The sequence below is a fragment of the Mytilus californianus genome, unplaced genomic scaffold (genome assembly GCF_021869535.1).
Source record: "Mytilus californianus isolate M0D057914Y unplaced genomic scaffold, xbMytCali1.0.p SCAF_3, whole genome shotgun sequence".
Classification (NCBI taxonomy): Eukaryota; Metazoa; Mollusca; class Bivalvia; order Mytilida; family Mytilidae; genus Mytilus; species Mytilus californianus.
This window is the reverse complement of record NW_026262679.1, coordinates 47,649,918-47,665,198: the sequence shown is the minus strand read 5'-3', so window position 1 is coordinate 47,665,198 and position 15,281 is coordinate 47,649,918. Positions and strand designations below refer to the sequence as shown.

The following is a 15,281-nucleotide window of genomic DNA, read 5'->3' as shown; positions in this document are numbered from 1 at the left end:
TTTAGCGTAATGAAACTTACAATGTTTTCGACGAACCTCGGCTTTCAAGATAAATTTTTATATCTCATTGAAAATTTTTGTTTTTTTTCAATTGAAATAGTTTTTTTATTCCTCATGTACAATATGTACAATATCGATGAACGAAGTTAATTCGGGAGTTACTTCTTTTTATTGTACGACTCAGAATGTACTCTTTTGTAGCATTTTTATGTAATCGATCAATTGATATCATTTCTGTTCTCAATTATGACATTTCTGGATGCGAATCATAATCAAATGCTTGCTTTATGATCAAAATGATCACAAATTAGATGATCACAAATTAGTGCAGCAGGAACACATGATTATTCCGCGTAACTGAATTAATTCTATGTTTATTTTATTTCGGATTATTTTTGTTTTGTTATTATTCTTTATTTTCTCTTCTTTTTTGGGGGGGGAGGGATGGAGGGTTGCGGGTCAAGTTAACTAGTTGTCTGTACAGATTAACATATACTTTTGTATGGTTTTTTGTTTCTTTTGAAAAGAATGAAAATTTATGTCACATTAGTTCTAAAAGAGAGTCGAAAGATACCAAAGGGACATTCAAACTTATAAGTCGAAAATAAACTGACAACGCCATTTTCTAACTGGACAGACTAAATTCGGTAGTTTGAACTACAACACATTATGATAAAAACAATTGACCATTTTAAGACCTTAGAACACCGCCTGTTTTGGTAGGGTTCGTGTTTCCCAGTCATTAGTTTTTTAGGTAGTGTTTTGTACACTGTCTTTTCGTAATTTTCGTTTCCTCTCATAATTTTCTCTCTTTGAGTTTTGAATGTACCTTTGGTACTTTCCGCCTACATTTTTGTTCAAATTCTTTCTGTACCCTCTCTTGCAAATCCCCATTCTAATCAATTGAAGCTAACAACTATCACCTAGGACATTACCCATCACATACATTTTTGTTAAGTTGGCAATTGAAAAGGTGACAAGGAAAAATGCTCTTTTCAAAGATTTTCCTTTTCAAAAATACACTCAAAATATATTGATGCTATAAATTCTTCAATTTTGAACCTCCTTGTTACGCCTGTCCATGATACAATTTAATATATAATTTATACGTTATTATGTTGACCTTTAGTTTGTAAACTACACTTTTGTACGATATCAAAATATGATTGCCGAAGTGCCTAAATACTGTAAGGCTAAATCCATATAATATTAGTTCAGATTTCACTTGATAAATAACGGTAGAGGTATGCAAAGTAACTTTTTTCATGCTTATGTAAATGACAGTTTGATTAGAGGTTATTATAAAGCCCCATCTGTTTTGTTTACGAATCTCAATAGCAGGTACAAGCTAACATCGATACAAAAATAGGATACCAGTATGATTGATATATTAAAATTTGCATAGCGACATGTGTGTCAAGAAATTGTATAGTTTTCCGATTAGCTGCAAGAAAACTTCACTCTACAAAGGCATTTTAAAGCCTTTATGTCACACAAATGTTTTAATATGACTCATGCAGCTTATGTTTAATAATGACTTGGTAAGAAAATAATCATCATCTGACAGTCAACACTAAATAAACTCATCATAGATACCAGGATTGAAATTTTGTACGCCATACGCGCGTTTCGTCTACAAAAGACGCATCAGTGACGCTCGAATCAAAAAGGTAAAAACTAAATGAGTACATGAGGACAATATAAATATAAAGAACAGTTTGGTGACAAGGCAATAAATATTTGTTTAACAACTTAACATTTGCTTAAATGACTATGATAATAAATACACATTATTGGACAATCTACAATATCGGAAAAGATAATAGCTATAGTCATATAAAACTATAGAAAAGTCATTAACTTTATATATTATGTTAAAAGCTATACATCACACACCACAAGCATTCCCTTTAATTTTAGATATGAGATGAATTTTAAAAGATAATACATATTCACACATATAATAAGGTTTATAATGCCACTTTGACAAGGAGTTCATTTGACAATTAAGTAATGACTAATGCTGTGTGAAGTAAAATAATATGTTTTGCTGAATATAATGAATTAGTTTATGGAAAGGACATTGAAATAAACCTAACATACATATGAATTGCCAATATTGAATTTCTAAAGCGTACCAGTATAACCAGTCAATAAAATATTATGATGCGGTCTCTCTCCTCTGCAAATTCACAGTTCATCAACGTTAGAATCATTTGAAACACTAAGGTCCTATCATAGATTTCGAAGGCCCAATTTTTCGGAACGTTTTGTTCTCAGTATTCTTCGACTTCGTAATTGTTGTTTCGTTCCAACTCTATTTATTCGAGCACCACTGATGAGTCTTATATAGACTCAACGCGCAATTGACGTACATAATTAAAAGCCTGGTATCTAATCTAGTTGTTTATAATCACTGCGTTAATGCAACAGCCAGAAGACGTTTCGTCCCAGAGGTTTTCAATAGCCCAGTACTCAGCACTTCAGTGCTGATATTAAATAACATTGACGCAGTCATTCTCTTTAAATTTACTAAATTATAAGCTTAATATCTTTGAAGGGGGGTTTTATAATGAATTTGTCTTGAACATAAGACTTTCTCGGTATTGAAATTGCCTGAATAAAATGGCGTTAATATATAATATAAACATGGAATTTCGAAAACATCACAAATATATTGTAACTCGTTTCTACCATATCAAGCAAAATCGACAACTTAGTGTTTGTTGAATAACGCTTATTTTTCAAAATATTTTTTAAACATTAGTAGAACATATTTATTTTCTTCGCTTCTTAGATCTTATTTCGAGCATGCAAATACTTATAGTATTGATAATATCAATTACCAATACCGATTACAGGACACAGTCTTCTGGCATATATCTCATCATCATACTGGTCGTTATAACATTTTATCATACTTTATCATATTCAAAAAACGCTCCGGTAGTATCTGTAAAATGTGTGCATAAAATGACTAGTAAAAGTCTAAAGTATAACTTAACTTTAGAAAAAATCATCTGACATAAATCACAAAATTACACCAATATATATCATACTGACATGGACAAGTCAAGACATGTTCCGAAAACTGATAATTCTTTACCACACCTAACTACTCTTTCCATCAAATAAAAATTTAAATTGAATGTCCAAAACTTATTTCACTTTCATTTGTTCATTTAACCCCATTAACAATAAAACATTTATTTAATTTAGAAACAAAAATGTAAGAAAATAAGAAGAAATACACTAAGAACTATTTACGGAAATAATGGTCATTTATTTTGGTCTCTGGGCTAAATGCTTATTGCTCAGTAAGTAATCTCCTTTAGCCTCGAGTCTGTAACGCAGATTTGTTTATTTGCTATTATGAATCGTTGTTTAATATAAAATTTCACGAAAACCAACGAAACACTTCGTTGAAAAATATGTTAACAACGAATGTAAGTATGTATGCAACTTATCCGTATATTTTCTATATTTTTCATATTCCTTTGAAATTTATCAACCCAAACATTTTCAAAGTTAATCCAATTTTGAAAGAGATTGCTCTCCGTTTAGACATTTGTATTAGAATGTCTCTTTATAAACCAAAATTATGACAAACGTGACAATTTAGCTTTTTATGTCTATTTTCCTATCCACGTTGGTGATGTTCCGTTGGCTCTTCTGATTCTAGTAGTGTGTGCGTGCCTTATTTTATAGGATATGCGCACTTTTGCAGTAACGTATCAGATTATATTTTCATAATTAAAAAACAAAATTCATCTATGTTCAAATATTTATCAAAACGTTCAAAAATTTTAAAGTGTTTGAACTTATTATATTAAACTCCTTCAAATGGAATCATATATCCGAAAGAGGGACGAAATATACCAGAGGGACAGTCAAGACTGTTTGTATTTTTATAAAATTTAGTAAAAGTTTTGATTTATTTATTACATTTTTAAGTAGTTTTTTTATCCTTATTGTTCATGGTAATATTATTTATAAGTTACAATTATACTTTTATGGTTACATTCATACGTACGATATTTTTACTTCAGTATGTACACTAAAGAGATTTATCCTGCCGAACTGACTTTAAATAAAGCTAATACTAACAATGAACACTGCCCTTTCCTGGATCTTGATATCTATATCTTTAACGGGAAGCTTAATACCAAAATTTATGATAAAAGAGATGATTTTTCATTTCCTATTGTTAATTATCCATTTTTAGATGTTGACGTTCCCTTGTCACCATCTTATGGTGTTTATATATCTGAACTTGTTGGATTTGCTCGTGTATGGAACAACGTAATTGATTTTAACGAAAGAAATCTCTGTATTACTGAAAAATTGTTACACCAGGGTTTTCGATATCACAAACTAGTCAAAACATTTACTAAATTTTATCATCGGTACAAGGACATCATTCGTAAATATAAATCAACATGCAGACATCTTATACGTTCAGGTATTTCACATCCAATCTTTTATGGTAATATTCTTTACAAAGCACAAAAATGTCGTCATTCACCTGAAAAGCTACCCAAACCTTTAAACAGACTTATTCGGAAGGGATATAGTTACGATACTGTTGTCAGGTCCTTAATGATTGCATATTTTGGTATTAATATTGATTCACTCATAGGGTCTTTGCATCGGAAATAAACATTTATTCTAAAAGCAGTTGTTGGCATGATACGGGTTATGTTCTTCTCATATATTTTATGATGGTATGATACTAAATCCCTAACGGGAGGGAGGGATTGTACCTGATTTTCATATGATGAAGACATAATCTTTCAATCACTTTAACTGAGGTCTGGAGCTGGCATGTCCGTAACTGCTAGTAGTCCTTTGTTAATTTATGTATCATTGTCATTTTGCTTAGTTTCTTTTGTTACCTTTTCTGACATCGGACTCGGACTTCTTTTAAACTGAGTTTTACTGTGCGTATTGCTATGTGTTTCTTTATTCTACATTGGCTAGAGGTATAGGGGGAGGGTTGAGATCTCACAAAACATGTTTTACCCTGCCGCATTTTTGCGCCTGTCCAAAGTCAGGAGCCTCTGGCCTTTGTTATTCTTGTATGTTTTTTTTAATTTTAGTTCCTTTATATGTTTTGGAGTTTAGTGTGACGTCCGTTTTCACTGAACCAGTACACAATTTTATTTAGGGGCAAGCTGAGGACCACCTCCGGGTGCGGGATTTTCTCGCTGCGTTGAAGACCCATTGGTGGCCTTCGGCTGTTATCTGCTCTTTAGTCAGGTTGTTGTCTCTTTGACATATTCCCCATTTCCATTCTCAATTTTATTAGATATTTGTATCAGAGTAAACAAATAAGGAGATGAGGTATGATTGCCAATGAGACAACTATCCACCAAAGTTCAAATAAAAAAACTAATAGTAGACAGCTCTCACAAGCAAACAACTCACAACTGTAAAATATAAGGGCATACACTACAAGCACGGAGAACTATTCTACAGCATCCACACAGCACGAGCAACAAACCCTGCAATCAATATAAAAATAAGGAGATGAGGTATGATAGTTTGGTAGATGAATAAATTTACATGCTGCAAATCTGTTTCGCCATTGCACAAGATCATGTCTTCCTTTACAGTTCATGACGCTCTATCTTTCTCTACACCGAAGTTAATTTTCAATATTGAAGTATAAGACGACATTCTATTTCAGTAGGTTAAGGTCACTGGCTTGCCTACAGTAACTGTGCACGTTCTTTGAAACGATATCTTTTAGATAATATTGATTTACCGTGATATTTATCTAACATATCAGTGATATAGTTATGATACGAGAGGAACAATAGTATTTTAAAATGTTTTGCTACCAGTGACGGACAAACAGTTGTGACAAGAACTACTTATAAAAAGGAAAAATAAAAAAATAATGTTTAAAGTCAATTAAAATATATTAATACATATCACCGACTTAAGCTTTGCCTCTAAAATCCATCTTTCTGGTTGCAATTACCAAGACATTTAAAAAAAATCCAAATTTTTATATACACTGTTATTTACTCAACATAGCTTAAAAATTTAGGGAACATGATTAAAAAACATAGGAATTTTCTTTATTTTTTTTTTATTTTTTTCCTTTTTTACGTTCTCGTGCGACAGTTTTATTCTTTAAAACCGATGTTTATCCTACGTTTATAAAGAGATGAATATCAAGAGTTGCTTCTCGTACACCACGGATTTGACTAGTTGAGTACCAAAAAAGATTTGGAGTATACTTTACGTGTTGTTTTCAATTTTTTTAGTAGTCTCTAATGAAGAACAGTTTAGGTGGTGGTCCTAATTTTTTGTTAACTATTTTTTTCATCGTATAACAGTAAAACAACTGAAAACCAAGTAAAGTTCACCAATATTACGGATTTCAACTGTAATGTATTGTTTAGGATTCATATAATGACCACAACAAATGCGTTTGTGTGTGTTGCAATACCGTCCTAGTAAACTATAATATTTACACAACATTCTAAAATAAAGGCAAAAGGATCGATGCAAGATATTTTTTTTAAATGTCAAATATTAACAAACAGGATGCAATCATCAATCTTATTAATTCCTCCATGTTCCTTTCCCCAAACGTATTATATGTTGGTATATTTTAAAATGGTCTTGTTAAGTCATTTGATCATTACTTGCAGACCATATGCTATTAAATGCTTGAACATATATTATATACATAAACATAAATTACCATGGTTTAAGCAGACGGTTAACGCGTCCATATACATGACAACCATGAAAACTGATCTGATGAAAATGCATCAATGTTGTGTCGTTTCGTATTTTTTCACTACATAAATATGTGACAATTGGATGCAGTGGACATATAAAACCTTGTTGAAATTGATTCAAACACAATAGGTTATATCTAAGGTACTCCATTTATAATGCCTTTTTTGATAATTGTGTTTGTTATTTAGGTTGCCGTGTCATTTACGTATACCCCAATGACATCCTTTATTCGTATAAACTGGCATTTAGACTCTTATATACCTGACTTTGCAGCATTGCACCAATGTACTGTCATGTAATAGTAAGACATAAACTAACTAATTTTTTGCTGATTACTGCATTCTGAATAGAGATATTGAGAATCTGATCAACCTCTACTGCAGAATTGTATTTATACATATGCTATAATTACAATCTGACAGTTCATATGTAGTATAAATTGTTGGTCGTTGTTCAACTCCATTTCATTTAAACATTTTAACGCGTTTTAAGAGTCATCCAAGGATATCAACACCATTTCAACTAAAAAATTCAATGATATTGGCATGTGATGAACATTTCTTATATAACCCACGATAAACGAAATGCGAACAAACTATGAAGTTGTTTTTTTTTAAATATAGGAATCAAGAATAGGATTTTATTTGTGATTACTCTCCTTTCTCTTTAAACGAAGTGTTCGATTATCACTATTCTCGATTTCGGTACCCCCGCTTTACGAAATCCTCGTTCCATCAGATTTTTCACAACTTTCGACATGCATATATATTAGGATATACAAATTTGACAAGCTTACTTTACACAAATAGCAATTACTTATACTTAATTTTAACAACGAAACAATATACCAACATGCATTTCTGTATGAATTTCGCACACTTTTAAATTCATTGACCATTTATTAGATTAGAAGAAATTCGTGTGCATTGCGTGCTTATGGAGAGCGTCTGTTCGTTATCAAAAGATTATTACTGATACTATTAGTTACATAGTGTGCTAGTGACCTAATACGATATATATTGGGTAAGTAAATTCCATATGGGGTTAGAGCGAAGCTCGAATCCCCATATGGAATTACTCAATACACATATTCTACCTAATGCATACATGGACAAAATTAGTATCGCAACAATTTGTATGATAAAAGGGACACATGATTCTGGATTTAAAACCAAGACCAAACGTGCGAATGTAATTAGCATCTGTATAGATTGTCAGGATTCTATAGGATATACTTTTTTTTTCTTTTCAGATTACAAATATACATTTTTAGTTGGATAAGACTGTTGTTTTGCGGTCCCTTTTTGTCATAAAGCTCTTCACATGTCTCTGTTCTTATAATCCACATGTCTCGGTTCTAATAATCATTGGCTTTGCAATATTTGGCTTTGGGTGTTATTAGGGAATGTATTCTGACACTTTAAATTTATATCGTGTTAATTTCATTTTCATAGCACTGGGTCGATACTGCTGCTCGTTGATTATTTGTCCTCAAAGGTATTATCCCCTCAGTTGTCAGTGGTTTGATTCATAACATACCTTTCTTTAATTGTCCGTTTATAAATTTATAAATTATTAAGAAAATAAGGTTCCAACTCCCTGAGGCAAGGTTGACAATAGATGGATTTGGCTGTTGTTTGTGGGTTCCTTTTGTTAATATAGCTACTCGCGTGAGTTGGTTCTTGTTCATCATTGACATTCAAATATTATGGCTTTGAGCGTTTTTGGTGAATGTTAATTAAGATGACGCATAAAGTCGTGTTATTTTCGTTTTTTTTTTGTATTGTATTTGTATATGTCTTCGGCAGTAATGTTTTCTGCTGAGCAATATTACAATTTTGAGTATATATGTATAAGAACGTTTAGATTCTTTAATACTTAGATTCCGCAAAGTTTACGCAATTTACTTATTTTGACAATAAAATTGAATCACAGACAGTAGGAAATATGTGCCATATCTCATTCTGCTTAAGGTTAATCAAACATGTTAGAAAATGTAACAACACACTGAACGTGATACATAGCGAACCAGCAATCTCGATGGAAACTCAAGTTATATCATCATTACTTAATCATGCTATAAACATATCCGAGTTAAAAATATCAGCGTTACATCTGTGTTTTGCCAGTGTCTAATTTAATACTTATTATCGATTCCTGTATTTATATTAGAGGTACGCCAAAAAAAACTAACATGTAATCAAACTATTCTAAATTTTCATAATTACAGTGTTGTTTCCGTCATATTCAATGCAAGTAGTATTTTTTGTGGCTTTATATTTAATCCTTTTCGACATGAAACTTTAAAAATGAAAGGAATTACAACAGTGTATTTGGAAGGGACTGACTGTCTTTGGTCTCCTACTTCTGCACACATAAGAATGTAAATAACTTTATTTTTCTCGTCATTTCCATAACAAATGCCACTTTAAAACTAGAATAATCAACACTCGCTATGAAAAAAAGCAATCTTTATAAATTTTAGTGTCAAAGCTACATGTTATTTCCATTAGTTGAACCACCAGTTTCTGTCAAAATCTCTGGTTGAAGTAAACCATCGGATTCTTCTGGTTTCTCAACCGATTCTTTCGAATGGCTCTGACCTGATTCTCTATTACTTTTTCTGTTGCTACCTTTTTCTTTCTTGCACCTGTTAAAATAAAACTACAAGGTATTCGGAGTATGTGTCTCTCCCCTGTACTATTTTTTGTACATATTTTCAGTATGGCGCTATACACAGTTGACTCCTTTAAACAGAAGCTCTTGATATGACAATAAATTTTGGACTAAAATGTCTTGAGGCATATTTGATTTCGTGTAGCTAAGCTGACATTCGTTTCAATTATTATTGGCTATTAATCAATGGCTATATTTTGAAAGTGTTCGGGTCATAAAATATTTATATAGATTTATATATTCTTTCATAAATAGTAATTATGCAACTTCCCAACCAAAATTGGTTTCGAAGGTTTTGATTTTGTTTAAAAGGGCATTAGCTACGAGATGGGTTACGCATAAACTAAGCGTGTTCAGCTATTAAAAGGAAAAGAATGTTCACATTGAAAGTGAAACAAGGGTAAACTATTTGGTTGACTGATTCGATCCACAAAAACTCATTCTTATACAGGTAAAAACGATGATCAACATACTTTTTAACCTACAATATGAAATCAAACAGACCTAAAAAAAATCCACTTGCACGTGTTCGCTATCTATATATATCTATATTTATGTTTATATAGGATTATATGACCGTCAGCAGTCTTCGGAGATCACCTCAATGGTTAATTAGATGGCATCTTTACTAAAATACACACGAAATGCTGATACATATTATCGAGTCCATGCATCGTAAATGGTTAATTGTAGACTTTTTGTCATTTACTATGTTATAAATCAAATATGAGAATTTGAGTCAACATGAAACTGACATCTATTGCAGCTTAAAAACATATTGATTTGATTAACTTTCTTGGTATTACTTGGTTATATAACTAATGGTCATCGAAGTTCCTGATAAGGTAGATGTACGGAAGGCTAGAAAATTACACGTTTGACTAAAATATACTACCACTGGGTCGACACCCTGAATGAAGAATTTTGAACTCGAGCTGTCACGCATTTCAACTCAATAGACAATAATTGTTTCGTTCCTTGTTATGCTTTTATTAATTCTAAGTTTGCAAAGTCTATAATTTAAAAAAAATGGTTTTTGTTTGGCTGGTGTATTCGGGAGTTAATTCCATATGTTATAAACAATGCATTTTATACATTTAAGGTTTTTTTCAAAAATGAATGAGTAAATGATATAAACTACAATATATGCACCTTCATACATAATGCAGTTAAGTAAAACAAAAGGTTTGGAAATAACCGCCAAATATGTTTGACTATAAATAACATAATCTTTGAAATCCGTTAATTGCCATTTTTTATTAAATTGGTGTTCGTGGAATCATATGTCAATAATGAATCCTTATGTGAACAAAAAAGGAGGTCGTCAATCACCCAATAACTGACCCAAAATTTAGTACAAATTTGATGGTTGCCATGTGCCCTTCCATAACTCATATCAAAGGTGTTCAGTGAATGAAAACAATTTTCACTGTTGATAAGCTACCATGACACATCCATCCCCCTAATTATTATTCTATTCTAAAAATTATATGATTTTCTATATTTCAAATTCTTTATATATTGTTGGTTGTTGTATATATTCTGAATTGAAAAGGTATTGTACACTACAGAATTGATCTTATATCTTGTGAGACTATTTAACCCCGCCGCATTTTTGCGCCTGTCCCAAGTCAGGAGCCTCTAGCCTTTGTTAGTCTTGTATTATTTTTAATTTTAGTTTCTTGTGTACAATTTGGAGTTTAGTATGGCGTTCATTATCACTGAACTAGTATATATATTTGTTTAGGGGCCAGCTGAAGGACGCCTCCGGGTGCGGGAATTTCTCGCTGCATTGAAGACCTGTTGGTGACCTTCTGCTGTTGTCTGTTCTATGGTCGGGTTGTTGTCTCTTTGACACATTCCCCATTTCCATTCTCAATTTTATGAAACAAATTAAAATAGAGCTTATTTCAATTGTTTATTAGATTTTTTAACTATGCATGATGTTTTAACAAAGGAAATGGGGAGATTGGAAACTGCATAAAATAAACTGTTTTAATCATTATTTAGATAGGCGCTATTGTGATCACAATATGAATAATGTCTTTTTTAAGTGCATTTACATTTCTTGATGTTATGCATTATTCTTTATTGTGAGCAGACACCACAATGACCAAAAATTAAAAGAACAACAATAACAAAACATTACATAGAAAACTATAGATTGAACAGTATGAACAGCACAAACAACCAAACGTAAACCCAGGTGCATCGGACGTGTCCTCAATTGTCGCTTCATATGTGACATTCAAAACTTAATTTTCTTTGGTCACTAATGGGCCTTAATATCAAATCAGGAGAAATTGTTTTATATTAGCAAATGAGATAACTATTCATTAAAGACTACAAGACAAAGATGTGATCAATCAAATGTCATCGTAAGGCCTTTTACAGTGAGAAAACCCATACCATATAATAAGTTATAAAAGACACCAGGAGGACAAAATGGGATTAATCAAAAAGAGAAAATCAAGGTCCTGAAACAGACAATACAGAAAGTTGCGATTTTAAACATACTATTGAGCGTTTATCCTCCCCTTTATCTGTGACAATGGTGTCAAAACAGAATGAGAAATGAAGGGCTTGACTCATCAAATCGATACTAAGCACAAATACAACCAACACATTTACAAAAGACACAAACATTAAAAGGTATTCGCAGTTTTTGAACAGTAGTCAAAGCCAAATTTCAATTGATAAATAAACCATATTTTCACTACTAAAATTCAGTACACCTCCAACGACTTTAGTTGCAATGCCAACCAAATAAGTGTCATCAAAATCAATCAACATGCATGCCAGAAAAATGTAAATACCTAGAAGGCAGTTCATACTTGAATAAAGTCTATGTAAGTTATTATAAGGACAATATTCATGATAAATCTTAATTTACCTACTTATTCAGCAAACGATTAGAGCTATTATAATATTCATATCCATGTAACAGCTTTTCAGTGGCAAAATGACATACAGCTGGTATTAATTAGCATTAATTTAAAACTGTTTAAATACATGTATCTGCATGTATTGATAAATTGATCCTAAAATTGGCGGTTTGTATGGCATATTTAAAGCAAATGACTGCATTTCGTTATGATAATAAAAACACAAATAAATCCGAAATACTATGGGCGTATTTAGTAAAAATCGAAGTAACGATTTACAATTACTTGACGGTATATTATTTTTTTTAAATATCTAAACAAAAAATACTAACATCATACTTAAAATGTCTATCTTTTCGCAACTTTTAATTACTTAAAAGAGGAATTTTAACGACTACAGCATATCTAGTTATACAATACAAAGTTGCACGAGTCAAATGACTATTCTTTTAAACAGGACAGTTTCTGGTTGAAATTGATTGAATGCTAGTATAGTTTGCAGAGTAAAAATATCATAACTATTTACTTAGATAAAACATCCAGCTTATAAAATACTTCATAAGAATTGACTCTCTAGAAAAAGTAATAACGGAATTAGCTGTATCAAATAGGTGTTTGAAGTTAAAAGTTTGTCAGACGCAGAAAAATAAAATAACGAAGCCACCATAGGGCGAAATTCGAACAACTCGTGGTGTTTGGTAACAGCTTTTCGTTCTGTCGTTTTTCAAACGATCTTTGTGCCAGTAGGCATCTCGGCAGAAACAAAACTTCTTTTGTTAGGTGGTACAAATACAAAACGCATTTCTGGAGTTTGGTTTGTCTCCTAGTCTTAAAACTGAAAGGAACATAATTTGGAAGAAGTTAATACTTAATAGGTATGCTACGACAATCAACCAGTTCCGTATACGGTTAGGGAAAAAGTCAACCGGTTCCTTTCCAATTATCTCTCTTTTACAACAAGATGTAAAATAAGCAGTGAGAACTTTACGACGTTCTTTCCGTTTAGTTTCAAAAGTTAAAAATAAAAATGGCTCTTAAAAGGTTCAAAACCTTCCGTATGTATGCTCTCTGTCTGTATGTCTGTCTGCCTGCATACAAGTGTGCATGTCGTATCCGATTCAGAACTTATGAATGCATTGAAAGTTGTTAAGGTACGCGAAGATGTGTTATTAATAAGTTTGGAATGTCAGCGCGGTCAAGGTCACAAACTAGCTTCAATTTTGATACAAAATGTTCAATATTGTCCACATTTTATATATCGAGAAAAAATTTAAACAAAGAGATAAATGGATTAAAAATGAAAGAATACAGAAATGAAGACCGTTCCATCCTGATCCCTATATACTTATTTTTGTCCGATTGTCTGACAATTTAAAATATATACTAGCCTCTCATAAAGACTGCCGATTTCGATTGAATTTCATGAGGAGATTTCACGAAACCTGAAGGGAATATTCTTATTGGGTTTTTTTCAAAATTCAACGCGTTGTATATTTAGGCGACATTAGAAACAACCATTATTTACGTAGTATGTTTAAATTTAATAATATATTACGAACATAAAAATCAAGGTTGATACATCTGCACTCCAAAGGCGAGAGAACAAATTCGTGGATATGTCAGCGTCTCCTGCATTGCATGTATAGTCAAAGTGTTACAATCGGGTATAGGACACAATCGGTAAATTTACAGATCAGACGACTTTTCTGAAATCTAAAGATCTAAGTCCATGAAAATACGTCGCTAGCGAGTTGAGGCACATGCATATTGTATTAGTCAACCAATTCATGATGCTTGTCATACAACTTATGTAGTGCTGATTTCAGTCTTTTTCTTTATAACCTCATTGTAGTTGTTTTTGTGTCAGGTGCACACTCCTGTCAATGAAGTCTATATAATGTTAACATGCATGAGCGTAAACAAGGGACGGGAGCGGTTTTTTTTTGTTTTGTTTTTTGTGGGCTTTGCTCACAGTACCTCTAGTTTTAATTCCTTCATCAAACAGAATTTAGATGTGCACAATGTATGAATTGGCATATTAAACAGTAAATTAGGATTTCCGTTAATTTCTAATACTTGAAAGATCTATAAGATTTTTTTCAACGTTTACCATGTGATCTTTGATGTGCTTTTGCTTTTCAGGGAAATAAGGTCCAAATATTGACAGATGAGCGTTTAGATATTTTTCCCTGATTATTAGTATTGACTTTTAAATTTTCAAATTAAGTTATTAATGATTGCTCATTTTCCTTGTGAGTACAGCTTCAAAGGGTTGAACTTCAATTTTAATAGTACTACGGTGTAATTAAATTAAGATGATGATTAACTATTTAAATTTATATTCCCGAAGCACGACCAGATTCTCGTACTTCGGACCACTACTTTATCGCTGTTCGGGTTTTTTTTATTATCTTGAGTCAGTCTCATATTTCATGTAATGTAGGTATGAAACGTTCAAATCTTTGCAGCAGATAATTCAAAATTAAATGCAACTAAATTTGTACATGTTGACATGTTTGAGCATTGCAATGATAATTATGGGATATCAATGTGAATTTCCGAAGAATTTTCAGAAAACTAAACTTACCTTTTCATTTTAAACCATATAAGTATCACAATTACAATAAGTAATAAGATGATTAATGCTGTGAAACCTGAAATGAATCCAATTCTGACTTCTTTCTCTCCTGTTTAAAAGAAAAAATTGTATTTAAATAACCAAGGATGCTATTCATGGCATATCAGTCTGATAGTTCATGTTTGGTGTATACGAAGCTTTTTCAAACATGGGTGATTGAGATCAAAACATATTTACTAAACATCTGACGATTGGTGAAGACTGTTTGTTGACCTCTCGATTGTGTATAAAGTTGGGTTGCTGACATATACCCACCAATTCCTTTTATACATAAATAGTATTCAATCCAATTCAGTTTGATGTGCGCTTAGAGATTCGGCTTC

General features: G+C 31.9%; 1 protein-coding gene across 14 annotated transcripts in view; it reads right to left on the bottom strand.

The window, feature by feature from the left end:
* Positions 1 to 15,281, bottom strand: part of LOC127734719 (uncharacterized) — a 147,526-nt gene that overhangs the window by 74,848 nt on the left and 57,397 nt on the right. For 5 of the 14 annotated variants that reach the window (XR_007997707.1, XR_007997710.1, XR_007997715.1 and 2 more), the window contains exon 5: positions 14,975 to 15,007. The exons of 5 other annotated variants lie outside the window; for them this stretch is intronic. Coding sequence is in view for 3 of the 9 variants with exons in the window: in XM_052244740.1 (XP_052100700.1) it covers positions 14,975 to 15,007 (33 nt within the window). In the remaining 6 variants the exon portion in view is untranslated. Of the gene's footprint in view, positions 1 to 9,036; positions 9,410 to 14,907; positions 15,008 to 15,281 lie in introns of those variants that run through there. 4 more of the 14 variants (XR_007997713.1, XR_007997716.1, XM_052244741.1 and 1 more) reach the window with 2 other exon arrangements.